We start from the raw sequence: 27,376 nt of genomic DNA on the forward strand, positions 1-27,376 counted from the left end.
CAACGTGTGTCTGTCTGTGTGTCTGTCTGTCTGTCTGTCTGTCTGTGTGCTTGATATCTCAAAAACGGCTCATCAGATCAGAATCAAATCTGGTACATAGATTTAGTTTGCAAATGGCAAGAACTGATTAGTTTTTGGTGGGTGTGGCTTTCTTACTTTTTGCTCATTTGCATAATTAATGATTTTAGAAAAACGAGTATACATTGAGAATGACTTAATACAATCTAATGAGATTTGCTACAAATGTTGATCACACCATAATGTATCAGACATGAAAGATATTAAGGGTTGACATGAAAGATAATTGCTAATTTGCATATTTAATGAAATTTCCTAATTAGGGATATATATCTGAATTGACTGGATTAAAATTGATGAAACTTGCTACATATATTGAAGATACTATGATACAACATTATTGAAAGTCATTAATCAGTTTTACTTCAGCCAATTCCTAATATGCATATTTAATGAACTTTCCTAATTAGGGATATATACTGGGATTTTCTTGATCACAGTTGGCAAAACATCCAATTTACATTGATGGTTATACCAGGTTATAACAATATTGAAAGTCATTTCGCATTTTCATTTAATTTATAATTTGTATATCTAATAAACTTTAGCCAGTAAGTATTATTCTCCACCTCATCATTAATACAAGGTATCATTGCCATTCGGCTGTAAAAAAAGAAAAAGAGAGAAAACTGTCGTGCATTTGAACAAGGACACATGCCAAGAATGCTTGGATTGAGCTTCCAAATACCAGCATTCACATTTAGAAGAGTGCCCTCTGTGTCAATAACTAGAAGCAAAAAATGCCAGTTTTTAGACTGAAAAGTTTTCAGCTTGCAATTCCAATGATAATGATGGCATAATATGTCCCTTATTAAACACAGTGGGTTCTTAAAATGCAAGATGTTATGTACAAAGATTGCCAATTATGTCAAACTTTTTGACAGATTAAAAGAAAATCTATACCTACCTGGGTGTGACAAAGCTTGTGTGAACCAAGCGCATTAGTAGGCGACCAAGTAAACTGCTGGGTGTTTGAATTTATTGTTCATGCTTGCACAGTGGTCCTGCTAATGTATATAGCAAGTAACAATTCATTTCATTTTATTCTCTCTTATTACTTTGTCATAAATCAATACTATTAGAGACATTATGAATGTCGACTATGCATCTTCAGACAGAAATAAGATTTCCAATTTTAATCTCTGGTGCGACACGTAGGGCTGAACCCTATATGATATTATTTTTAGTATCAATACTTTTCAGTGTTCAAACAATTTTGTTTGAAACTCACTTTCATTTATTTTTAATAGTTAATTGAATCGGCGGGATTAGATGGTGAGGAGAGAATGATTCTTGTGAGAGACGTACCTCATCCGTATGGTCTAACCATTGCTGGTAACCACATCTACTGGACTGATTGGCAAACAAGGAGCATACACAGAGCCAGTAAAATTGATGGCTCAGGGCAAATAACAATCAGTGCAAATATTGCTGGTCTTATGAATATTCATGCTGTACAAATTGGAGATAGTCATGGTAAGTGGTGTGTATGTTTGTGAAATAATGCAATGGGAGTGTGTACGTGATATGTTTTAACTAATGACTCAGCATATGATTTCTTTATAGCATTTAGGAGAACTGCGCATATCAGGCATTTAAACGTACCGATATCCACTAATGTATTAATCTTTTATTTGTCTATGAACACTGCCAAAAATCAGATTTGTTAATCATCTTAATCCATGTTGATCAGCACAAGTTACATTAACCTCTTCTACATTTGCTTGAAAAACTTGAAATGTTAAAATTATAATGGCAGGTTAACACAAAGTGGTAGAAGTCAGTATCTTATATTAGAATCATATATGTATACACTGTACCATTCTTCATATCATCATCTGTCAGTGTCTTAGGATCACATACTGTATACACTGTACCATTCTTAATATCATCATCTGTCAGTGTCTTAGAATCACATACTGTATACACCGTACCATTCTTAATATCATCATCTGTCAGTGTCTTAGAATCACATACTGTATACACTGTACCATTCTTAATATCATCATCTGTCAGTGTCTTAGAATCACATACTGTATACACTGTACCATTCTTAATATCATCATCTGTCAGTGTCTTAGAATCACATACTGTATACACTGTACCATTCTTAATATCATCATCTGTCAGTGTCTTAGAATCACATACTGTATACACTGTACCATTCTTAATATCATCATCTGTCAGTGTCTTAGAATCACATACTGTATACACTGTACCATTCTTAATATCATCATCTGTCAGTGTCTTAGAATCACATACTGTATACACTGTACCATTCTTAATATCATCATCTGTCAGTGTCTTAGGATCACATACTGTATACGGTACACTGTACCATTCTTAAAGCGCAGTGGTCGTCGCGCTGCGCGGTGGCGTGATTTTTTTGTTGATAAACATAAATTTTTGTAAACATAAGTCTTCTCAACTTCAATAGGAGTGAGATGGGAGCAGTCCCCCACTTTGTTAAGGCCTTTGTAAGACTCAACATCATGCAATAGTAAAATATTAAGATCGGAAACGAACTTCAGTGGTGTATTTCTATCTATAAACTCGTGTAAGGCTACGAACATTGGGACACTACACTCAGCACATTATGTCGCTGAGTTTACTGCACGCAGACACAGTGAACAAAAAGGTTTGATCGCGCGCGATCACGTTGGTTGTACACAATGCTATGTACAGTACAGTGAAAATACGTAACTAAAATGATCAACGTTGCCTATATATGTAGACCAGCAACAAGCACAATGCCTAACACAAAAATTACACTCAAGACCATGATCGGCAAGCCAGAGCAGGACACGAGAGATGTTGTTGGGAGACGGTCACCGCGTTGACGTAAACGGATATATATAGGCTAGAGAATCCGGTCCCACAACGTACCGGCGGCCCGCGACGACTTGGCCCACAACCAACTGTTGATCACCATGTCTTACTTCTCCTAGTATTACGTGGTAAGAAATAGTAAAATGGCAGGAAACAATAGACAAAACGAGCGGGTTTTCGCGGCATTTGGCAGGAAAATTGCACGGCTACACCGTGCATAGACGTATCGAGAGATCCTGTGCCCCGGTCCTGTGCACGGTCATGGCAGTGATCCAACCGCTAGCTGGTGTGTACCGGTGATGGGCAAACGTCGTTGTTGTACCTCCTGATTGCCGGGTAGGTCTGAATCCTCTTTCAAGTGAGATAACCCCCACATAACAAGAAGACCTATGAAAGGTCCTTCGCTTGACTTGATACCTGTACTCGGAATTCTCGTTTGCACCCCCAAACGGGGTAAACTTTGTAGTTGAGTTGGATTCTCCACAGCCGAGTGAAGCGCGCCATATACCCGGTTTGACACGAACGTTCAGACCATGGAACGGAACAGATGCAGAGATGCTTCTTGCTGCAGCGGGCATTGCTCTGCGAGCTGTAGATTTCTGTAGTTTGGGTTGTTGTCTTTGTACTCCTGTAGGGCCTCTTGAAATGAAAGCTCTCGTCCTTGCTAGCGATGTCGAAAACTAGAGCCCGGTCGTTGATAGTCTGTTGGCGTATACATGCGTACATGCGTACGTCTAGCTCTATGGCTCGAGCGATAACAGTAGCCGAGCCCCATTCAACTGATTCAAGAAAATCATGAGCAAATGTGATCTCAATCCAGCGTGCAATTATTGTTCAATATTCAGCAGATATTTAACTTAGATTAATTGACCTTAGTTGGTATACTTGTGACAGATCAGCCGCCATTTTAACAAGCGGCAATATCGCAAACATTACAATCAACTCGTAACATGTGCGGCGTTCTTGGATTTGTTTACAACAGAGGGGGACCCCCTCAGGAGGATGCGCAGCGCGACGACCACTGCGCTTTAATATCATCCAGTGTTCTCACCAGGCCGTGATTCCGCGACATTCTCGCGTATATTTCTGTTTTGTCGCGGATTTCTAGGCCGTGCGCGCCAATAGTGGCGCGCATTTGAAATTATAAACTTTCGTGGAGCCAGCCGTATTGCCGGCCGGCCTTATCGTGCGTATGATACAGCCAGTACTTCTCACCATGGACGTAAATGATTGACGCGAGTAATTACACTTCCTGGTTGAAACCAAGGCAATCTGGAAGCAATGCCCGTCAGAGAGCGTACTTAAACCACAGTCACTTGTGATTCCATACACGATGGCCGCTGTGTGGTATGCATTATGTATACCACACAGCGGCCGTTGTGTATTGAACCACAAGAGACTGTGGTACTGACGCACTGGATGTGTTTGCGTAGCATATGTCCACGGAATTCGCAGAAGCTGAGGCATCACGGGCAGGATCAATATTTTCTTAGACTACGACAATAATAATCCGAACTACGAAAACACAAAAATGTAAAGCTTGTATATCCCTAAGGAATTACATGAACATTTTTCGAAAACAACGAACTCGAAGCTGGTCGAATTATACCATGGGTTCCGCATGGCAACCAGGATATGGACGGGCGTGACGTTATAGTGTTCGTGCTGTTGAGATTCAGGTGATTTTTGTTATCGAAAAATAATGCAACTTTGTCTGAGATAATTTTTTAGGTCTTTGCTATGTTTGAAATCGTGTATAAACTTCGCGGGAGGTATGTGTTGTGTGATTTCATCAGGCATTTGCTCCGTTCCTCGCCCACTCGACCTAGTACCTACAACTGGAAATGATTGACAACTTGTCCACTGCCGATTGCTGATATTATTCTAAAAGTAGTAGAAGTTTAAACGTGGAATAGCTGGAGAAAAGTTCTCTTATTTTGCAAAAAAATATCAATTCTTGGCTTGTGCATGTGATAAGTATATTATTCTAGGCGAACTCATAAGTGAGAACATGGACGTCTATTTTAACGTCCATGCTTCGATCAATTGGCAAAATTTGTAGCCTTTGCTGGCGGCTGAAATTTCATGTCAAAATGTGATGATTATTTACAAACATCATAGGGATATGTTTCCTAATCTAAATAGATGCCATAGCACTGATTTGGCCTGTTCCTTCTGCTGACTGTGAAAGGGGATTTAGTGTGCAAAACAACATGACAGAAATCAACTTGGTGCTGAACGGCTGGACACTCTAGCAACCGTTATGGTAGAGGGCCCTGAAATGGAAAAGTTCAACTTTATCAGTGCACTTTCACACTGGAAAGAACAAAAGTCCCATAGAATTTTCATTAAAACAAAAGACACTGATATTCAATATCAGTTGATGTATTTACCAAGTATTTATAAAAAAGTTGTTAAGGTGAATGAGTAGTTGCTTAGTCCTTTATTAGTCCCCACGGACACCGTCCGGGGGGACTTATAGGTTTGGTCATGTCCGTGCGTGCGTCCGTCCGTTCACGCAGGTATCTCAGAGATGCCTGGAGCGATTTCATTCAAACTTGGTACAAGGATTACTTCATATGTCATACAGATGCACGTCGATTTGTTTTGTGATACGATCCAATATGGCCGCCAGGCGGCCATTTTATTACGATTTTTTCATGTACAGAGCCATAACTCAGGCATGTTTCAACCGATTTTATTCAAAGTTGGTACAAGGACATTGACCAATGTCATACATATGCACGTCAATTTGTTTTGTGATACGATCCAATATGGCCGCCAGGTGGCCATTTTATTACGATTTTTTCATGTACAGAGGCATTACTCAGGCATGTTCCAACCGATTTTATTCAAAGTTGATACAAGGACATTGACCAATGTCATACATATGCACATCAATTTGTTTTGTGATACAATCCAATATCGCCAGGCGGCCATTTTATTACGATTTTTTCATGTACAGAGCCATTACTCAGGCACGTTTGAAGCGATTTTATTCAAAGTTAGTACAAGGATATTGACAAATGTCATAGCTGTGCACGTCAATTTGTTTTGTGATACGATCCAAAATGGCTACTGTGCGGCCATTTTATTACGATTTTTTCATGTACAGAGCCATAACTCAGGCATATCTCAACCGATTTTATTCAAAGTTGGTACAAGGACATTGACCTATGTCATACATATGCACGTCAATCTGTTTTGTGATGCGATCCAATATGACCACTGTGCGACCATTTTGTTACAATTTTTTCATGTCCTGAACCATAACTCAGACATGTATCAAGCGAATTCATTCAAAAGTATTTTCATCACAGACCTAATGAAGAGGACTCTATCCTCTCTGAGGACCTGTATTCAAATACCCATTAACAAGTGGGGACTGTGTCATCAACGATGACTTGTTTTAACAATCTTAATCAATTGTTTTCATCTGACCTTGGTATTTTATCCTGTGAGCTCCCCCCCCCCCCCAAAAAAAAAGAAAAAGAATAAAAAATGATAAAAGTGTTTATCCTAAGGATAAAAAACAAATGCTATAATTTTTGTGATGCAAACCCACAAACAAATACCGGTACTTTATAACACATATCATCCCATGACAGGGATGAAAAGGGATACAACAATTCAGAAAAAGACAGCCGAATTCACCGCAGCACGAGTGCAAATACCGCTAGTACGGTGCGCGTGCAGTCACAGGCCATGGGGTTCTGTTATTATTACATATGTTCTATCTTTTATTTGCATCATTTATCGAGAGAATCGACGATAGTCGTGCGTACTACTTGTCTGTCAAAGCTTCAGGGCGACCTTGCGGAGTTATATAACATTGACATACTGTAATGAGGTATCGAATCAGATTTCACTTTTCATTGGTCAACGCCGCCACACCCTCCATTTTGATTGGCTAAACTATTGCGTGCTTGTTTATCACGGATGACATAAGAGGAACGTCGGAGGGCTTGAACTCTGCTTGCGATCGCTCACACATACCGGTACGTAGCAACATGCCATAGATAGCCAAACGAAGAGAACTTTGAACGTGGAACGCTTTTGATTTTTTCACATTTTGAGCTTGAAATTCTTCTAAATGATCGATACAATAACAGTCCGAAGATTTTTATGGAAATAAGTAAAATACGGCAAACGTAACTTGTCGAACGATCAAATTTCAATGTTCACCGCGCCGTGGCACGTCCCGGGCGGGGGCACGTCACACAAGCGCTTACTCAGTCTCTGTTATCAATAGCGTGTAGGACACACAAGCACAGAATAAACTGCATGCAAAAGTGACTTTTATTGTAAACAGGGAATATCCGGTGGGAAAACTACTGGCAAAAACGTCTCTGAAAATGTTAACTGTTTAACTGCTCCGCTGCGCCCGCAGTTACGTGTGTTTCGATGTATAATGGGCGCCGTGATACGGCAGCCACCGTGTATCTATGGAGCTAGAAACGGACGTGGCCCGTTGTCAATGTTTTTGCTTCACTGACAAACAAACTGCTCTTCCGGATAATAAAAATCATCATCATCACACTATAATAAGTACATGCAATTTTCTTTGTCGTAGTTTTTAATCGGTAATGTCATGCATTTTACTATAACAAGCATCGAACCAAAGTGAACAGAAATCTTGTAGATGACATTTTTTGTGTTTACAAACATAAATAGTTCCGGGTCAAAGTGGTAAATACTCATTAACATAAAGGAATGGCATAATGTTTTCGGTATTGCACTGCAGTGCAAATACCGGTAGTACACGCGCGCTTCGATGCAAGTAAACTGTGGTACATATGTAATAATTACCATGCCTCAGAAATCCCCCTGAAAATACAAGGAAAAAAGTCTCAGGAAAACAGTAAATAAAATATCGAAAAACAGAGATAAAGATTACAGTCAGTGCAACCATGTGGAAGAAATACCAGATGGCAAACCTGTGTTTGTGTTGTCCAGTACATATTTTTAATTCATTCCCCTCATTATATTGTTGCAGGTAATAATGTATGCGGACAAGATAACGGTGGTTGTAGTCATCTTTGCCTTCCAAGACCGAAAGGATATAAATGTGCTTGTCCCACTGGTATCAAAATGAAAGATGATGGTGTCACATGTTATGATGGTATGTATATGCGATGGCAAATAAATGTCTGAGGTAGTATGGGCCTCAAAAGTGGAAGACTTAACCTTTTACTCAAACTTTCCACTAGAAAAGTTTTAAGCATTGTCTTTCAAAATTGAGAAAAAAATTTTTGGTCACTCTACAAATTTTGGTACCAGAGAAACAAATTATCTTAAATTTACTGATAAATTCAAGATTATTGCCATAGCTGTGAATAACGCTATGGGAAAATTAAATTTAAATTTGAACTAAAAATAACATTGTGAAAACTTTATTTAGACCAAGAGGTTCAAAATAAGCCCAAGAGGTAGATCAGAAAGTACTGTAAAAATTCAAACATCTGAATATCAGTCCCGGAGGTGCATTTTGCCTTAAAGATACAATTAAGGCAGGACTGATTATAATATTTCAAAATAATATGACAAGAAAATGCTCTGTGACATGTGTCTGCAAATGATAGCATTGTCTCAACAAGCAACTGACTTGGTCAGTTAATGCTTGTGATAAAGTTGACAATTAGGCATGCCTGGATTGACTTTCTCATGGATACAATTTCAGTGACAAGAATTCAAATGAAAGTATATTTACTCATGATTGTAGCAGTTAATTTGATCAGTTTTTAGCTCATATTTGGTATGTATATAAATACCAAAAAGAGCTTATATGGTGAGTCGGTGGCGTCTGTATGTATGTACCGGTATGTATGTGCGGATGTACGTCCGCCACATGCAAAAGCTCCCAAATCGCCGCACCTACCATCTCAGTATTTGGTGTAAAGGTTGACCCAGGGGTTGAGATGTGACGTTGTTCAAATGAACATGTCAGTGTCAAAAATATGCAAATGAGGTAAGAAAAAGGGGAAATCCTGCAAATGTGCAGGAGTGGAAGCATTAACTTAAAGCGCAGTGGTCGTCGCGCTGCGCATCCTCCTGCGGGGGTCCCCCTCTGTTGTAAACAAATCCAAGAACGCCGCACATGTTACGGCTTGATTGTAATGTTTGCGATATTGCCGCTTGTTAAAATGGCGGCTGAGCTGTCACAAGCGTACCAATTAACCAAATGTAACACGCAATAAAAGGTCAATTAATCTTAGTTGAATATCTGCTGAATATTGAACAATAATTGCACGCTGGATTGAGATCACATTTGCTCATGATTTTCTTGAATCAGTTGAATGGGGCTCGGCTACTGTTATCGCTCGAGCCATAGAGCTAGACGTACGCATCTACGCATGTATACGCCAACAGACTATCAACGACCGAGCTCTAGTTTTCGACATCGCTAGCAAGCTTGGACGAGAGCTTTCATTTCAAGAGGCCCGACAGGAGTACAAAGACAACAACCCAAACTACAGAAATCTACAGCTCGCAGAGCAATGCCCGCTGCAGCAAGAAGCATCTCTGCATCTGTTCCGTTCCGTGGTCTGTATGAACGTCCGTGTCAAACCGGGTATGTGGCGCGCTACACTCGGCTGTGGAGAATCCAACTCAACTACAATGTTTACCACCCGTTTGGGGTGCAAACGAGAATTCCGAGTACAGGTATCAAGTCAAGCGAAGGACCTTTCATAGGTCTTCTTGTTATGTGGGGGTTATCTCACTTGAAAGAGGATTCAGACCTACCCGGCAATCAGGAGGTACAACAACGAAGTTTGCCCAGCACCGCTAGGCCTACACCAGCTAGCGGTTGGATCACTGCCCTGACCGTGCACAGGACCAGGGCACAGGATCTCTCGATACGTCTATGCACGGTGTAGCCGTGCAATTTCCTGCCAAATGCCGTGAAAACCCGCTCGTTTTGTCTATTGTTTCCTGTCATTTTAGTATTTCTTACCACGTAATACTAGGAGAAGTAACAGTTGGTTGTGGGCCAAGTCGTCGCTGGCCGGTACTGTTGTGGACCGGATTCTCTACATCCGTGTATACGTCAACGCGGTGACCGTCTCCCAACAACATCTCCCGTGTCCTGCTCTGGCTTGCCGATCATGGTCTTGAGTGTAACTTTTGTGTTAGGCATTGTGCTTGTTGCTGGTCTACATATATAGGCAATGTTGATCATTTTAGTTATGTATTTTCACTGTACTGTACATAGCATTGTGTACAACCAGCGTGATCGCGCGCGATCAAAGCTTTTTGTTCACTGTGTCTGCGTGCAGTAAACTCAGCGACATACGTGCTGAGTGTAGTGTCCCAATGTTCGTAGCTCTACACGAGTTTATAGATAGAAATACACCACTGAAGTTCGTTTCCGATCTTAATATTTTACTATTGCATGATGTTGAGTCTTACAAAGGCCTTAACAAAGTGGGGGACTGCTCCCATCTCACTCCTATTGAAGTTGAGAAGATTTATGTTTACAAAAATTTATGTTTATCAACAAAAAAATCACGCACGCGCAGCGCGACGACCACTGCGCTTTAAACAGCCCAATTTGAGTCAGAGCTTCTATGATCTCTAACCTATTTGTATGCAGTATACCTATCCTATTATGTGTAGGAGTGGTGGCAGTAACTGAAACAGATTATGAGTCCTTTCCTGTCATTGTTCATGAACTGTTACATATTGGCAGACCTGCTCAAACTAAGAGGGACTGTGTTGAAACATTCCTCTGCTATGCATGTTGCTAAAGTTGACCTCCAGTACCTAAAGTTTCAAACCATATGTACTTTTGTCATTCTTGTTTTTCTGGTTTTATATTTCTTGAATGGAGTGATTCCAACCAAATATGAGCACACTGTCCTTGACGGTATTTTTCTGGTCTCCTTATAGTACCCCACAGATTCAACGTTTGTCACACTGGTTTTGATTTGTGTATGCAGGATTATGTCACTGAATGATAAATCATATATTCTTCCTTTTTGAAGCTCCAAATACTTATCTGCTTTTTGCAAGTCGTGATAGTATTCGGCGTATTTCTATGGATACTGCTGACAAGACTGATGTAGTCTTGGAGTTACCTGACCTTCACAATGCCATCGCTCTGGACTTTGATATCCGTGAGAAAAAAATCTACTACACTGATGTGTTCCTTGATGTTATCAGGTAATTATTCATTGTCATAATTTATTATGAAATCAACTGTCTGATAATCATTTATTGTAACAATTTATTATGAAATTATGAGTCTGATAATCACTCATTGTCACCTATGGACCACAGCTATCAGCCAACGAGAACAGCAAAGCACAAACACTGAAACATCATAAACAGTCTAATGCTACCTTAGGCTGTCATGCATGCAGATTTTGTAAACTGATGTTTTGATATGACTCAATAACCTCCACCTTATGACAGTTATCAACCTATTGGCCTCATGTCTGCATGATATTATACAGTGTGTGTGTCAGCTAGGAGCCATGTATGCAGTGTAGAAACGAGATGCATATTTCCTCCAGAATTCTCTCAATTTATCACAATAGAGACTTTACCAAGAACAAAAGCATTGTTTCTTATGCACTGTCTCTGTTCCAGAAAGATGTTGTGGCAACATTTGTTTCATCAAAACAATAGGAAGCACAGATAATACAGAATGGAACAAAAGATATTGCAGGATTTGCAAGCCACAACAATAGACCACAACTTTGGGCATACGTCATCACTAATTACTAAATGGGGCTATTTGTGAAATTGTTAAATGTGAATGGCAGGTGTTGTATTGCCCTTCCAATGCATAGAAAGTGAATCCAAGTAAATAGACAGACATTAGCTCCAATTACAAGGCCTGTTAGATACTGTAAGTTGCGACTACATTAACAATACAAGACTTGTTTGATACTCTAAGCTGTGACCACATCAACAAAACAAACGCCTGTGGATAAAAATAGTAACTCTTTGTGTATCTGCTTTCAAACATGTATTCATTCATTTGTAATACTTATCAAGTTTTTAGTGTACAACAACGTATCTTCATCAGCTCACACTACTGTTAGATAAATTTGTTAGAACATGTGGAATCATTAGTGCCAAATTTCTCTTTGTACAGACGAGCAGACTTTAATGGCAGCAATATGGAGAATGTTATTGATTCAGCATTGACCACAGCTGATGGTATAGCTGTCGACTGGGTGAATCGAAACTTGTATTTTACTGATACTGGTAGAAATAAATTAGAAGTATCTCGACTTGATGGATCATCTAGAAAAATACTTGTATCAGTAAATCTTGACGAGCCCCGAGCAGTCGCTGTCTATCCTAGAAAAGGGTAAGTGATATCAACCTTATCTTGAGATAGGTGTAATTCAGGGTTTTCAATAAACTCCCATATAGACTTGAGATAGGTGTCTTACAGGGTTTTCAATAAACTCCCATATAGACTTGAGATAGGTGTCTTACAGGATTTTCAATAAACTCCCATATAGACTTGAGATAGGTGTCTTACAGGATTTTCAATAAATTCCCATATAGACTTGAGATAGGTGTCTTACAGGATTTTCAATAAACTCCCATATAGACTTGAGATAGGTGTCTTACAGGGTTTCAATAAACTCCCATATAGACTTGAGATAGGTGTCTTACAGGGTTTTCAATAAACTCCCATATAGACTTGAGATAGGTGTCTTACAGGATTTTCAATAAACTCCCATATAGACTTGAGATAGGTGTCTTACAGGATTTTCAATAAATTCCCATATAGACTTGAGATAGGTGTCTTACAGGGTTTTCAATAAACTCCCATATAGACTTGAGATAGGTGTCTTACAGGATTTTCAATAAACTCCCATATAGACTTGAGATAGGTGTCTTACAGGATTTTCAATAACTCCCATATAGACTTGAGATAGGTGTCTTACAGGGTTTTCAATAAACTCCCATATAGACTTGAGATAGGTGTCTTACAAGGTTTTCAATAAACTCCCATATAGACTTGAGATAGGTGTCTTACAAGGTTTCAATAAACTCCCATATAGACTTGAGATAGGTGTCTTACAGGGTTTTCAATTAACTCCCATATAGACTTGAGATAGGTGTCTTACAGGGTTTTCAATAAACTCCCATATAGACTTGAGATAGGTGTCTTACAGGATTTTCAATAAACTTTCATATAGACTTGAGATAGGTGTCTTACAGGTTTTCAATAAACTCCATATAGACTTGAGATAGGTGTCTTACAGGGTTTTCAATAAACTCCCATATAGACTTGGATATAAAATGCTTCACGTGGTAATTTCACAAGAGATAGAAAGAATAAAAATTATTATATCCCATAATTCTTTGACAACTTTACAAAAGTTTTAGTGTAACAATAATTGATATAATGCACAACAGCAGGCCACTGTTCAATTAATATCACTGAATCACAGAGTTACCCAATTTACTGTATGTTAACAAGGACCAATGAAATGACAATTTCAGTGGTTTGTAATGTTCAACATTAAATCCATAAAAGGTCATGAAAATCACTAAAATTTAAACTTTCTTCTATAATGAGTCAATCCAACAAAATTGCACCATTTAATATGTGTTCCCAGGGTCTCAAATAGACTGGATTGTACTCTTTTGTAATTTACCTAATTATCATTAAATGCAAATTGTTTTGAATTTTATCAGTAATTGTTATTTAAATTGTTTCAACATGTCATGTGTTTGTCCTTTTCTTTCACTCAGCAAATTGTCAAGCTGACATTTCTCTTCGTTGATGTCTCTTTAGGTTTCTATTTTGGTCAGATTGGGGAATGCATCCAAAGATTGAGAAAGCTTATTTAGATGGATCAAGTCGTCGTAGTTTAATCACAACTGATCTTGGCTGGCCAAATGGTCTAACAGTGGATTATGATTCCAAAAGACTTTACTGGGCAGATGCTCAATTGGATAAAATAGAGACTTCAGATTTGAATGGAAAAAACAGAGTGTTACTTACAAACCTAGTCACTCATCCTTTTGGATTGACTTTGGTAAGATTTGATGTTGTTTTTCATCTTGCAAATCTCAAGTGAATATGGACTCTTCTAAGCATTTTCTTTCTGGAAAATAATTGTTACTGTTATAATAAGTAACTTCCCTGACCAATGACGAATGGAATATAAGATGAATAGAGTTTAGCCTTCATCTTTCATTGATCCGTACAAGAGTTGGTAATACTACTACACTCGCCTACCCGATGATAATAAAGCTACTACTGTCCCCTCAAAGCAATGAAACTACCTCTTCTCTCTCTGCCCCCCCCTCCCAAAAAAAAGGAAAAAAATGTAATCGTGTATGGATGAGGTCCTAGTGAGCAATGTAATAGACAAGAGTTTCATACTTCGCATACTGAACCCCCATCCATACAGGGTTATATACTACACGTACTGAACCCTCATCCATACTACACGTACTGAACCCTCATCCATACTACACGTACTGAACCCCTCATCCATACAGGGTTATATTAAATCTGAAGTATTTAATCATTTACTTTCCTCTGTTACGTGAATATTTTGCATCAATTAGAGTTAATTTTCAGTATTTAATCATTTACTTTCCTCTGTTACATGAATATTTTGCATCATTAGAGTTAATTTTCAGTATTTAATCATTTACTTTCCTCTGTTACGTGAATATTTTGCATCAATTAGAGTTAATTTTCAGTATTTAATCATTTACTTTCCTCTGTTACGTGAACATTTTGCATCAATTAGAGTAAATTTTCTGGTTTGAAGACAAGTAGCATGATATGAATCAAATGCACTATGTCTGGAATGAAATTGTCCAAAGATTCACATGCAAAACTGTAGCGTTCAACTGCGCAGATGTCAAAACTTGTTCTTTTTCGTCTAAGAAAACTCTAAGTTATTTTGACACAGGTGAATGTTGATGGGATTTACTTAATGTATGATATCAGAATAGATTTTGACATAGTCACTTCAAATTGCACATTTCCCCATAAATTTCTTTGTTTACATCAGATTTATCAGTAGGTCAAAGATCAAACATTACTAACATATCATTTGCATTGGACTCAGCCACTGCTAATATTTAACCAATAATGTACTGCCCTTCCGGCTCATAATGGATTAAAGCAAACTTTACACAATATAATGTACAAGGCTCAACCAAGTACATTATGGAGTGCAAATTGTGTGGGAGTCCATTATGGGCAAGGATAGGGTACATTATCTCCATTATTTTATACTTTTGGCAATGCCATGGAATATGTAGTCGTAGTAAACATCTGGGGCCACATTGCAGAATGGTGGGATACTTTATCAGTAGTAATATCATGGGGGATGATGTTACAAAATTCACTGGTGTTGACAAAGTCATGATATAATTAGAGTTATTGCATACTAGAGCCAAATGGGTTACGGCAACAGGTGTACAATACTGTTTCATCCATGAAAAGAGTAATTTTATGGGTGTTTGAATTTCAGTATGGTAATACTTTGTACTGGACTGACTGGCAAACCATGGATATTGAAACTGCCAACAAAAACAATGGAAAAGAGAGAAGTAGTATTCAGAGCCGTATGGAAGGATTAATGGATATACACATGGTTTCATCACTTCGACAACCTAGTAGGTGTACACATCTCTGTTTTCTGGTATCTTTCTCCATGTATAAGTTATGAATTCAGATGTTACAGAATTGGTTTGTTGAACAAAAGGAAGTCTGTAACACTGTATACATTAGAGCATAAGAGTGTGAATGTTCACGATACAGAGATCAGCAAGATGGATTGTCATTTTGTTCATTATTGTTTAGTCCCAACAGACACTGTCCGGGGGGACTTATAGGTTTGGTCATGTCCGTGCGTCCGTCCGTTCACGCAGATATCTCAGACATGCCCTGGTCAATTTCTTTCAAACTTTGCACAAGGATAGTACCCTACCCCATACAGATGCACGTCGATTTGTTTCACAATGCGATCAAATTTGGCCGTGTTAGAGGACTTTTAGTTTACACCTCCATAGACTCCCATGTATGAGTCCGTTATCCCTATATACCAAATATCAGACATCCAGCTCTATTGGCTTGCTCAGAATTAGATATGTCTTTAGTTATATATATCTTTAGTTTCTCATCGTATTCATATTGAAAAAAGGATGCAGTGACACAGTTTTTAGTCCCCATGGATGAAGTCCAGGGGGCTTATAGATTGGGTCATGTCCATCCGTTAACGCAGATATCTCCGACATTTTGACAAAATGTCACGTGACCTCGGTGACCTCAAATATACATATTTGTCCATAACTCAGTAACCACAAATGCTACACCCTTCATATATGGTATGATGGGACACCTTATGACGCCACATATTGTACCTCATTAATTATGCACATATCTAATTTTGAGCGAGCCAATAGAGCTAGAGGTCTGATTTTTGGTATATAGGGATAACTTAGCAATACAATTTTTTGACAAAATGTCACGTGACCTCGGTGACCTTTGACCTCAAATATACATATTTGTCCATAACTCAGTAACCACAAGTGCAACACCGTTCATGTATAGTATGATGGGACACCTTATGACGCCACATATTGTACCTCATTAATTATGTGCATATCTAATTCTGGGCAAGCCAATAGAGCTGGATGTCTGATTTTGGTTTTATATATAAATACCAAAGAGAGCTTATATGATGAGTCTGAGTGGCGTCTGTGTCTGTATATTTGTGGGTATGTGCGGATGTATGTCCGTCACACACAAAGGCTCCCATACCGCCAAAGCTACCATCTCAGTATTTGGTGTACAGGTAGATGTAGGGGTTGAGATGTGAATTTGTTCAAATTAACACATCAGTGTGAAAAATGTGCAAATGAGGTAAGAAAAAGGGAAATACTGCAAGTGTGCAGGAGTGGTGGCAGTGAACTGAATCAGCCCACACATCTGAATAAGAGGATTTTGACCTTTAACCTATTTGTATGCAGGGTACCTATTATGTTTGGGAGTCATAGCAGTAACTGAAACAGCTAATTTGTCATTTCCTGTCATCGTTTATGAACTGTGACATATTAACAGATCTGCTGAAACCATATGGATGTCTATTTTTGTACATCCATGGTAGAAAGATTCTCTGCTATGCATGTTGCTAAAGTTGACCTTCAGTACCTAAAGTTTCAGACCTTATTTACTTTTGTCATTCTTAATTTTCTGGTTTAAATATTTCTTGTTGTTTTTCTGGTTGTATTTCTTGTGTTTTTCTGGTTGTACTGTGCAGAAATTGTCATAAAATCAATGCATAATTTTCCTGCATTGAACAGATAGAAATAACACTTATTGTTGATCATTGGTATGTACCAATTCTGATCAAATTTGAGCGACACCGTATAATTGCAGTATTTTTGGTATATAGGGATAACTATAGGATAGAATTTTTTGACCAAATGTCATGTGACCTCAATGACCTTTTACCTGAAATATACGTTTATGTCAATAAATAAGTAACCTTTATATTTAGTAGGATGGGAGACCTTATGACAACACACGCTTTAACTCATTAATTATGCACATATCTAATTCTTGGCAAGCAAATATTTATTTATTTTATTTATTTATTTATTTATTTATTTCGAGAGCCAGCTCATATAGAGCTAGAGGTTTGATTTTTGGCATATAGGGATTAATTAGCAATACAATTTTTTTTTCAAAATGTCACGTGACCTTGATGACCTTTGACCTTGATTATACATATCTATGCATAACTCAGTAACCACAAGTTCTATACCCTCCAATTTTGATAGAATATTAGACCTTAAGATGTCACATCTTGTACCTCATTTATTATGCACGTATGTATTTCTTGGCTAGCAAATACAGCTAGAGGTCTGATCTTTTTTCCCGATTTAGAACCATAACTTGGACATGCCTCAAATGTTTCAAATTGGGAACAACAACATAGACCTATGTGCCCATAGATCTCAACATATACACTCCAGTGATACTTCTTAATGACCACATTTCCCTGCCCCATCAAGACTAATACTCCTATTACAAGCAGGGGACTATGTCATTGTCAGTGACTTGTTACTTGTAAGTTTGTATCTGTTACAGACTGATTATGAATAAATGCTTCTCTCTCTTATCTATTGATTAGTAATGGATTTAAAATTGAAATCAAATTCTTATCATTGTTTTCAACTTCTGTTTTCAGCCTATGATGAGAGTCCTTGTGCAATAAATAATGGTGGTTGTTCACATTTGTGTTTAATAAACCATGATGGATATGTATGTGCTTGTCCAGATTACCCCAGTGAAACACCATGTCACACATGTGAGTATATAATCACCAACCTCCCTACAGTGTTACATTATCACAAAATTATACTGATGTGCAATCCAGGTTTCTTTGAAGCTACACATAAGTGATGTCTGATGAAGGTCTTAATCTATTGTAATTATGATGATTACAGACCTGTTCACAGCCAAACCTATTGTTATTAGTGATGATTACAGACCTGTTCACAGCCAACCTATTGTTATTAGTGATGATTACAGACCTGTTCACAGCCAAACCTATTGTTATTAGTGATGATTGCAGACCTGTTCACAGCCAAACCTATTGTTATTAGTGATGATTGCAGACCTGTTCACAGCCAAACCTATTGTTATTAGTGATGATTACAGACCTGTTCACAGCCAAACCTATTGTTATTAGTGATGTTTACAGACCTGTTCACAGCCAAACCTATTGTAATTAGTGATGATTGCAGACCTGTTCACAGCCAAACCTATTGTAATTAGTGGTGATTGCAGACCTGTTCACAGCCAAACCTATTGTAATTAGTGGTGATTGCAGACCTGTTCACAGCCAAACCTATTGTTATTAGTGGTGATTGCAGACCTGTTCACAGCCAAACCTATTGTAATTAGTGGTGATTGCAGACCTGTTCACAGCCAAACCTATTGTTATTAGTGATGATTGCAGACCTGTTCACAGCCAAACCTATTGTTATTAGTGATGATTGCAGACCTGTTCACAGCCAAACCTATTGTTATTAGTGATGATTACAGACCTGTTCACAGCCAAACCTATTGTTATTAGTGATGATTACAGACCTGTTCACAGCCAAACCTATTGTATTAGTGATGATTACAGACCTGTTCACGGCCAACCTATTGTTATTAGTGATGATTGCAGACCTGTTCACAGCCAAACCTATTGTAATTAGTGATGTTTACAGACCTGTTCACAGCCAAACCTATTGTAATTAGTGATGATTGCAGACCTGTTCACAGCCAAACCTATTGTAATTAGTGATGATTACAGACCTGTTCACAGCCAAACCTATTGTTATTAGTGATGATTGCAGACCTGTTCACAGCCAAACCTATTGTTATTAGTGATGTTTACAGACCTGTTCACAGCCAAACCTATTGTAATTAGTGATGATTGCAGACCTGTTCACAGCCAAACCTATTGTAATTAGTGATGATTACAGACCTGTTCACAGCCAAACCTATTGTTATTAGTGATGATTGCAGACCTGTTCACAGCCAAACCTATTGTTATTAGTGATGATTGCAGACCTGTTCACAGCCAAACCTATTGTTATTAGTGATGATTGCAACCTGTTCACAGCCAAACCTATTGTTATTAGTGATGATTGCAAACCTGTTCACAGCCAAACCTATTGTTATTAGTGATGATTGCAAACCTGTTCACAGCCAAACCTATTGTTATTAGTGATGATTGCAAACCTGTTCACAGCCAAACCTATTGTATTAGTCAATTTAGTGATGATTGCAAACCTGTTCACAGCCAAACCTATTGTTATTAGTGATGATTACAGACCTGTTCACAGCCAAACCTATTGTTATTAGTGGTGATTGCAGACCTGTTCACAGCCAAACCTATTGTTATTAGTGGTGATTGCAGACCTGTTCACAGCCAAACCTATTGTTATTAGTGGTGATTGCAGACCTGTTCACAGCCAAACCTATTGTTATTAGTGGTGATTGCAGACCTGTTCACAGCCAAACCTATTGTTATTAGTGGTGATTGCAGACCTGTTCACAGCCAAACCTATTGTTATTAGTGGTGATTGCAGACCTGTTCACAGCCAAACCTATTGTTATTAGTGGTGATTGCAGACCTGTTCACAGCCAAACCTATTGTTATTAGTGGTGATTGCAGACCTGTTCACAGCCAAACCTATTGTTATTAGTGGTGATTGCAGACCTGTTCACAGCCAAACCTATTGTTGTTAGTGGTGATTGCAGACCTGTTCACAGCCAAACCTATTGTTATTAGTGGTGATTGCAGACCTGTTCACAGCCAAACCTATTGTTTTAGTGATGATTGCAGACCTGTTCACAGCAAACCTATTGTTATTAGTGATGATTGCAAACCTGTTCACAGCCAAACTATTGTTATTAGTGATGATTGCAGACCTGTTCACAGCCAAACCTATTGTTATTAGTGATGATTGCAGACCTGTTCACAGCCAAACCTATTGTTATTAGTAATGATTACAGACCTGTTCACAGCCAAACCTATTGTTATTAGTGATGATTACAGACCTGTTCACAGCCAACCTATTGTTATTAGTGATGATTACAGACCTGTTCACAGCCAAACCTATTGTTATTAGTGATGATTGCAGACCTGTTCACAGCCAAACCTATTGTTATTAGTGATGATTGCAGACCTGTTCACAGCCAAACCTATTGTTATTAGTGATGATTACAGACCTGTTCACAGCCAAACCTATTGTTATTAGTGATGATTGCAGACCTGTTCACAGCCAAACCTATTGTTATTAGTGGTGATTGCAGACCTGTTCACAGCCAAACCTATTGTTATTAGTGGTGATTGCAGAGCTGTTCACTGCCAAACCTATTGTTATTAGTGGTGATTGCAAATTATGTGAGAGCACATTCCAAGTCTTTCCAATTTCAATATCACAAATTATTTTGTTGGATTTATATTTTTAATGTTTCCATTTAAAAAAATCTTTAGCCCTGTGAAAGAGATGAAAGGTTTTTCCCTTGCAGAAAAAAAAGAGAAAGATAGAAAAAGTTGTGGTATAACTAATGTCTTTGTTAATGTTTTGACAGCACCAACACAATCTACTGTTACCGGACAACCAGAAGGAAAAACTGTGTATGAAAGCATAGTGACAATTCCAACTACAGCAGAAGGAACACAGAATCCAAATGAACTACCCCAGAATAGAAATAAAACTGAAGATACGTCATTACTGTAAGTAATTCTACAGAATAACCATATTTTACAAACTATTGTACCTTCATGAAATCACAGAGCTTTTAAAAAGCATATTCTATCGGAAGTTTGTCAGTGCAAGCTATTAAGTCTGTGCTTTATTGCTTCAGTTCTATCCTTCTGTATATTCTTTTTTGAAAACTATACATTGGCTCATGCATGTCTACAAGTATTTCAGTCATAAAAAAATCTAAATTTCAACCAGGGCCTTTTCCTAACAAAAAGGAACAATGTTTACATCATCTCATTTACTTTTTTTCTTTTTTCTTTTAGATGTACAATTGAAGAAGAAATTGCTGGTTTATGCTCTGAAAAATCATCAGACCCAAACAGCAGAGGGAAAAGTCATATGCCGCTGTATTTTTACGTGATTTTAGGGTTAACAGTAGTAATATTAATGATGATTGTCATATTAGCATTACTACTGTGGAGAAGGTACATATGTTACTTGTATGTCCAATAGTTTCAATTAATTATAGTTACAGTGAGAACTCTCCAAAACACCATGGATGTAAACTTGACAGACACTTATTACCTTGGAAAGGCTGAGGTTTGATGGTTAACATCAGTAACGATATCACGATCAGCTTACCTCCATGCTGACATTTACAAGGATAATGTAATTTGGTTTAATTGTTCATTGTTGATTACGATTTCTAATCAGTTTGCAAAGTATAATTTTTCACAACCCACACTTCAGGTCTAGGCCTTTCAACAAGCAATGGTGGTATTCTGTAGCTGGCTCGCTGACTGTAATACACATGCGATTCTGCTGTTACAAGTACAAGGCTCTGACTAGGCAACGGGCAGTTTTTCAATCAACTTTCCAATACACTGCATACTGTCAGTTTCAGGGTTGGGTTGGTCCCTCTTCAGATCCTCTGCTTGAGAAAGAGAAAGCCTGTGACGCCCAAATCATGCGCTAAAATGTCCTCTTCCTCTAAAAATGCCAATGATTTAATCAAGCAAATTATCAGTTAGGAATCAAACGTGGTGTGGTGGCCATATTGGCACTGAATGTTTGTGCACATCAGTGTCTGACGAGACTTACCTCTGGTCTGTAGACACATAAATATAAAAACAGTAAATTGAAGGAATAAATTTCAGCAGACTGTCTCGTTTAATAGTAGTGAGGTGATGGTGAAATTGAAGCAATACACGCTGGCAGGCTGGTGCATTGATCATGGGGATGGCGCCCACGCTTGGCCAGCCAGTAACAGCTGTTGAGAAAAGCCAAGCAACAAGGGGTTAGTCTAGCCTCTCAGCTGTTCTTATTTGTGTACCTGAGGGGAGCACAGGATTGCTACCACAAGGAATTAAGGGCTAATAAAAATAGTGCATAGCTCCAATAACTGTTTTAAAGAACAAGGCAGGCGGCTGAAAAAATTTAGACTCTTTATATTGCTGGTGAAGCTGTGAACAATTTATTGCTTTGGCCACCTTAATGGGCGGTTCCAAGGAGAAACTTCATACTGAAACTTGTTCCAATCTATGCTCACAGTTTCTGATGGAATGGGCACTGTCCTCTTAGAGGTCTTTTCATCAAGTCATGAACAGTTTTCATTCTTACATTTATTTATCAACAGGAAAAAGTAAAATAACACCACCATTGAACATATAAATGCTATTATTATTTGTCATCAAAAAATAACAAAAGTTTTCCAGGTGAAATATTCCTATGCCCTTTAACTGAAGCATGTAAATTATATGACATCAATACCTATTGGAAACTTTGACATTGATTGTTAGCGATATGTACATGTATTTGAAAGCAAATATTTGTGTTTTATCAACAGACGTAAAAGGAGGAGGTTGGTAATGAATAATGGTAACATCTTTGCCAATCCCACTTACTTTTATAGCAGCGGAGAAAACAGAATCATTAATAAAAGAGATATGGATACAATGAGAACATGGAGATATTATGCAAAAGAGGTGGGTCAAAGGTTAAATTATTGTGAGAGTCTTCCTCGCTCACAAGTCTAATTTTTGTTCTCATCAAAGTTCACTGTCAGATAAAGTGACAGTTTGTAAAAGTACCGCATGTCATTCCCAAAATGGTGAAACTCAAATAACATATTCAAAGCATTTTGTTTCTATGACATGTAGTAATTTCCAATTTAATTCAAATAAGATGCTTGGATTGGAGTTCATGGTTTTCCATTGGTCTTATAAGTAACATTCACACTGAACACTTACTGAACAGTATAATTGTAAATGGTTGAGAAATGAATAATTTTGATGGATTTTAAAGACAGATAATGAAGAAGTAAAGGACAAGTTTCAATGAAGTCACCAAACCTTCATCCATTTACTGCTGTGTATCTGATTTCTATGTTGTCATGGTAGCAATCAAAATGAATGGAGTGACTGTCATGATATATCATCGATAATTTTTTTGACAATGAATGTTTTTTGATTGTATTGTTACATCAAAATGGAGCTTGAGCTACAGGCTGTTTCACAATCACTGTCATTCTCTGAGAATCTGACATATAGTCATTCTGTGAGAATCTGTGAAGGTCATGTTTATATTTGTTGTATAAATAAAGTTCAATATTTTCAATTCAGGACAAAATCTGACATATAACCTGAACATCTCACATTGTACACTGTTCGTTTTCTGTTTAGTCCATAACTGTGGCAGTCAATAATGAATGAAATATTCCATGATTCAGTGTGTTTGGTTTATACAAACATCAAATTGTAGCAGTCTGTAGTGTGCACACAATACCACGACAAATTTTTAAAAATCTGCCGACATATTGCTGTCACTCCTATCTTTTTGAATTTGATATTTTGACTTCACATTGATATATGATACATTCAGAACAGCTGATGGTCTTATCACAGAGTCTTTGATTTGTGATGTGATGATAGGGATCATGAATATTTAGAAAGAGCATTTGTACCTGATGATGGTTTTCTTTGTACTACAGGATCGCCTATCAAGTGCAAATTTACTTGAGAAATTAAATAATGAAGCAGCAGCTAAAAATCTGACAAAGTCTGATGTTGGTGAAGCAGTTGGTGTAATGGGAGCAGTAGGTGGAATGTTACCATCAACGACTGCTGCATCGTGTTGTCAGCATTCAGAACCATCATTGAAAAAGGACAATGTAGAGGCTTTGTATGTTGCAAAACCATTAAATGAAGCACCATGCAATCAGACTCTGGATGATGATGTTGATGCAGAGTATGAACCCGATGAGAAACCTTACTCTGTTGCCTTGGAAACAGAAATCTGAGGAAAAACTGTAGTTTTGTGTTGCCATTGTCTGCAGATATTGGAAACAAAAGTCTGCATTTTGTAAAAAATTTATAAATGTGATATGAAGATAAAGACTTATGCATTCTATCAGTGAGAGTGTATCAATGAGTGTGTACCTATGATGGCTGCAAAGCGCCCATGATTTAGGTTTTGCATCATTGAAGAAAAATCTATTTTAATTTTTTTCACACCATTTTGCAATAATCAAAAATGTAAATTTATAAAAAATAGAGATGGTGTCTGTACAGCTTACCAGTAGCATGGTTTTGTCATGTGACTGTCATGTGACTGTCATGTGAATATCTCAGAAAATACTATGATTATGTGACTATCATATGGATAAAATTGTAATGCTTATAAGGAAGTTGTATTTTCCTTGTAGAGAAAGACAAGTTATAATTTAATCAGTGTGTTGCAAATATATTTTAAAATTATTGATGATACCTTTTATTTGTGTTATCAATATTTACAAAGTTGACTAGACAATATGGAATATCACGTTAGCAATCCCATGCTTGATATTGGTTACTTTCATGGCTATCTACTTGTGCCTACAAAAACATATTACACATCCTGTTTTTTTTTATTTTGCAAACCATTTATTCTTCCATAATATGTCTTATACTTGACTTTTTATTATTGTATACTGTCAGATAGTTTTGCCATTTTATTTCTATACAATTGTCTAATGAGATCAATTGAGGAACGTTCAGTTGTCATGACAACATTTCATGCAGTAGTTGGTTTTATACAATGTCACATTTTGCTTGTGACAGATTTTGAATGTTGGCAAGGTTGTCTGTATCTTGTGTCATAGGATGAAAATTGTGTACATGTCTGTACATTTACAGACACACACACAGACACTGAATACAGCATCCAATGTGTGCATGTCTGTACATTTACAGACACACACACAGACACTGAATACAGTATCCAATGTGTACATGACGTGTACATTTACAGACACACACACAGACACTGAATACAGTATCCATTGTGTACATGTCTGTACATTTACAGACACACACACAGACACTGAATACAGTATCCATTGTGTACATGTCTGTACATTTACAGACACACACACAGACACTGAATACAGTATCCATTGTGTACATGTCTGTACATTTACAGACACACACAGAGACACTGAATACAGTATCCATTGTGTACATGTCTGTACATTTACAGACACACACACAGACACTGAATACAGTATCCATATGCTGTACTTAAAAAAAAAAAGTTCACAGACATGCAACACTCACAAGTCTTGCTTTTTGTATTGTAACAGTAATCCTTTTCAATTTCACTAGTCACGCGGAAAGATCATAATCACTTTTTGCATGTGATTATTGAAATTAAATTTTCCTTTGATCATTTCATTAGAAACTTCCCCACGCTTAAACTTACATAATTGCATTGTCATTGTGTTGTTATGGGGGCTTACATGGTGACACCAAAACTTATTTTCATCCTTATCTTCAGATTGAGAATGTTCAGTTCTGATGTCAAGACTTCCAAATTCACAGAGAGCTGATATGTACATTGCAAGCTATCTGGTTTGTAACTTTTATCACTAAATATCTCAGAGTCACATCAGAATACAACTCAGTTCCATATAGGTACATAGCCTCTTACTGCAAAATATTAGTTGTTTGCTAATTGGCTTTTTTTGGGCTGCTTTTTTTAGGTTTACTTAATTTTTAAACCAATCAGGATGTGCTACAAGAATATACGGAACAGCAAAATTTACCTTTCACTGCAGCTGCCATATATTTGAAAGTAAAAAAAAATGTAAAAAATCATTTCAGAAAAATTATTTTATTTAAATTTGAAACACAGATGTTAAGTCCATGAAAGTTTTGGTAAGAATATTTTTGTGCAAATGTTAACTGAGTAAACTTATGGCAGAACTCCTTAAGCAGTGAAGGGCTATGAAACAAGTGTACGATTTAGACATATTGATAGCGTACTGAGCAAGTCCTATTGAGAAAAAAACACAGAGAATATATTTATGTATAAAGTGCCAGTATTATTTTATTCATAGCTACGATTGTACTTACAAACTAACATAGAAACATATACAAAATGGTAGTTTATTATTACATGTGATGGTGTGAGTAGTACCGGTATGATAAAGAAGAGAGTTTAGCTTATCTATAATTTCAAATCAAGTATGTTGCTGTTCTACTTATATATTCAGCAGATAAAAGCCAATTTACTATTGAGCATGTTGTAATAATTTGACCGTTTTACATGACGTAATCATCAGTTTGTTGGCTGATAGCTTGCTTGAAGTGAAATATTTACACAAATTATGATCAGCAACATCAGCGAAAAATCCATCGAAAGGTAGCCTTCGATGCATTCTTGTAAATGTTCATTGAATTATGGATTTGCATACTTTGGTTGCAGTTTTTAGACAGGAATTAGTGACTATGCTAGCGAGCATTGTGAAAGTTGTAGAGTTCAGAGACTCATTGTATGTGAATGTTACAGCAATTTCTGAAAGGAAGAATTCTCATTATTTTATCAATAAAATATAAACTGTACAATTAATTGTTTCATTTGTTATTCTGTAAAATCTTTTACCGAGTTTGTCCTTCCCTATGTATTATACTTTACTAGCATAATCAGAGGAGTGTGACATAATATTAAAATGTACAGTAAGCTTCATTTGAAAAGTTGAGTTTCCGAGGAAACCTACCCACCAGTTTAATACGAGGGAAACCTTAATTCTGATGAATACAAAAAGTATAACATATATCAGGCTAATTTTCCAAAGGGAAACAATGCAATGTACTTAGTTCACTGTATGTATGATTCATAATGACTCAAATTCTGTGAGAATCATGGAATCAAGACCCTGCATTTTCATTCTTAGGACGTGTTTTAATGTAAAGAAAGGAGTGTTTTTTAAGTATTT

At 37.4% G+C, this 27,376-nt stretch overlaps 1 protein-coding gene across 1 annotated transcript in view; it reads left to right on the forward strand.

The window, feature by feature from the left end:
* Positions 1–27,005, forward strand: part of LOC139117184 (low-density lipoprotein receptor-related protein 4-like) — a 119,530-nt gene extending 92,525 nt beyond the window's left edge. The window contains exons 24-34 of the mRNA XM_070680111.1: positions 1,329–1,554; positions 7,904–8,029; positions 10,893–11,070; positions 12,011–12,229; positions 13,676–13,919; positions 15,378–15,522; positions 18,102–18,221; positions 21,008–21,152; positions 21,447–21,608; positions 22,970–23,108; positions 24,113–27,005. Coding sequence (XP_070536212.1) covers positions 1,329–1,554; positions 7,904–8,029; positions 10,893–11,070; positions 12,011–12,229; positions 13,676–13,919; positions 15,378–15,522; positions 18,102–18,221; positions 21,008–21,152; positions 21,447–21,608; positions 22,970–23,108; positions 24,113–24,421 — 2,013 coding nt within the window. The 3' untranslated portion in view covers positions 24,422–27,005. The remainder of the gene's footprint in view (positions 1–1,328; positions 1,555–7,903; positions 8,030–10,892; positions 11,071–12,010; positions 12,230–13,675; positions 13,920–15,377; positions 15,523–18,101; positions 18,222–21,007; positions 21,153–21,446; positions 21,609–22,969; positions 23,109–24,112) is intronic.
* The last annotated feature ends 371 nt before the right edge of the window (positions 27,006–27,376 follow it).

This window comes from Ptychodera flava, chromosome 1 (genome assembly GCF_041260155.1).
Source record: "Ptychodera flava strain L36383 chromosome 1, AS_Pfla_20210202, whole genome shotgun sequence".
Classification (NCBI taxonomy): domain Eukaryota; kingdom Metazoa; phylum Hemichordata; class Enteropneusta; family Ptychoderidae; genus Ptychodera; species Ptychodera flava.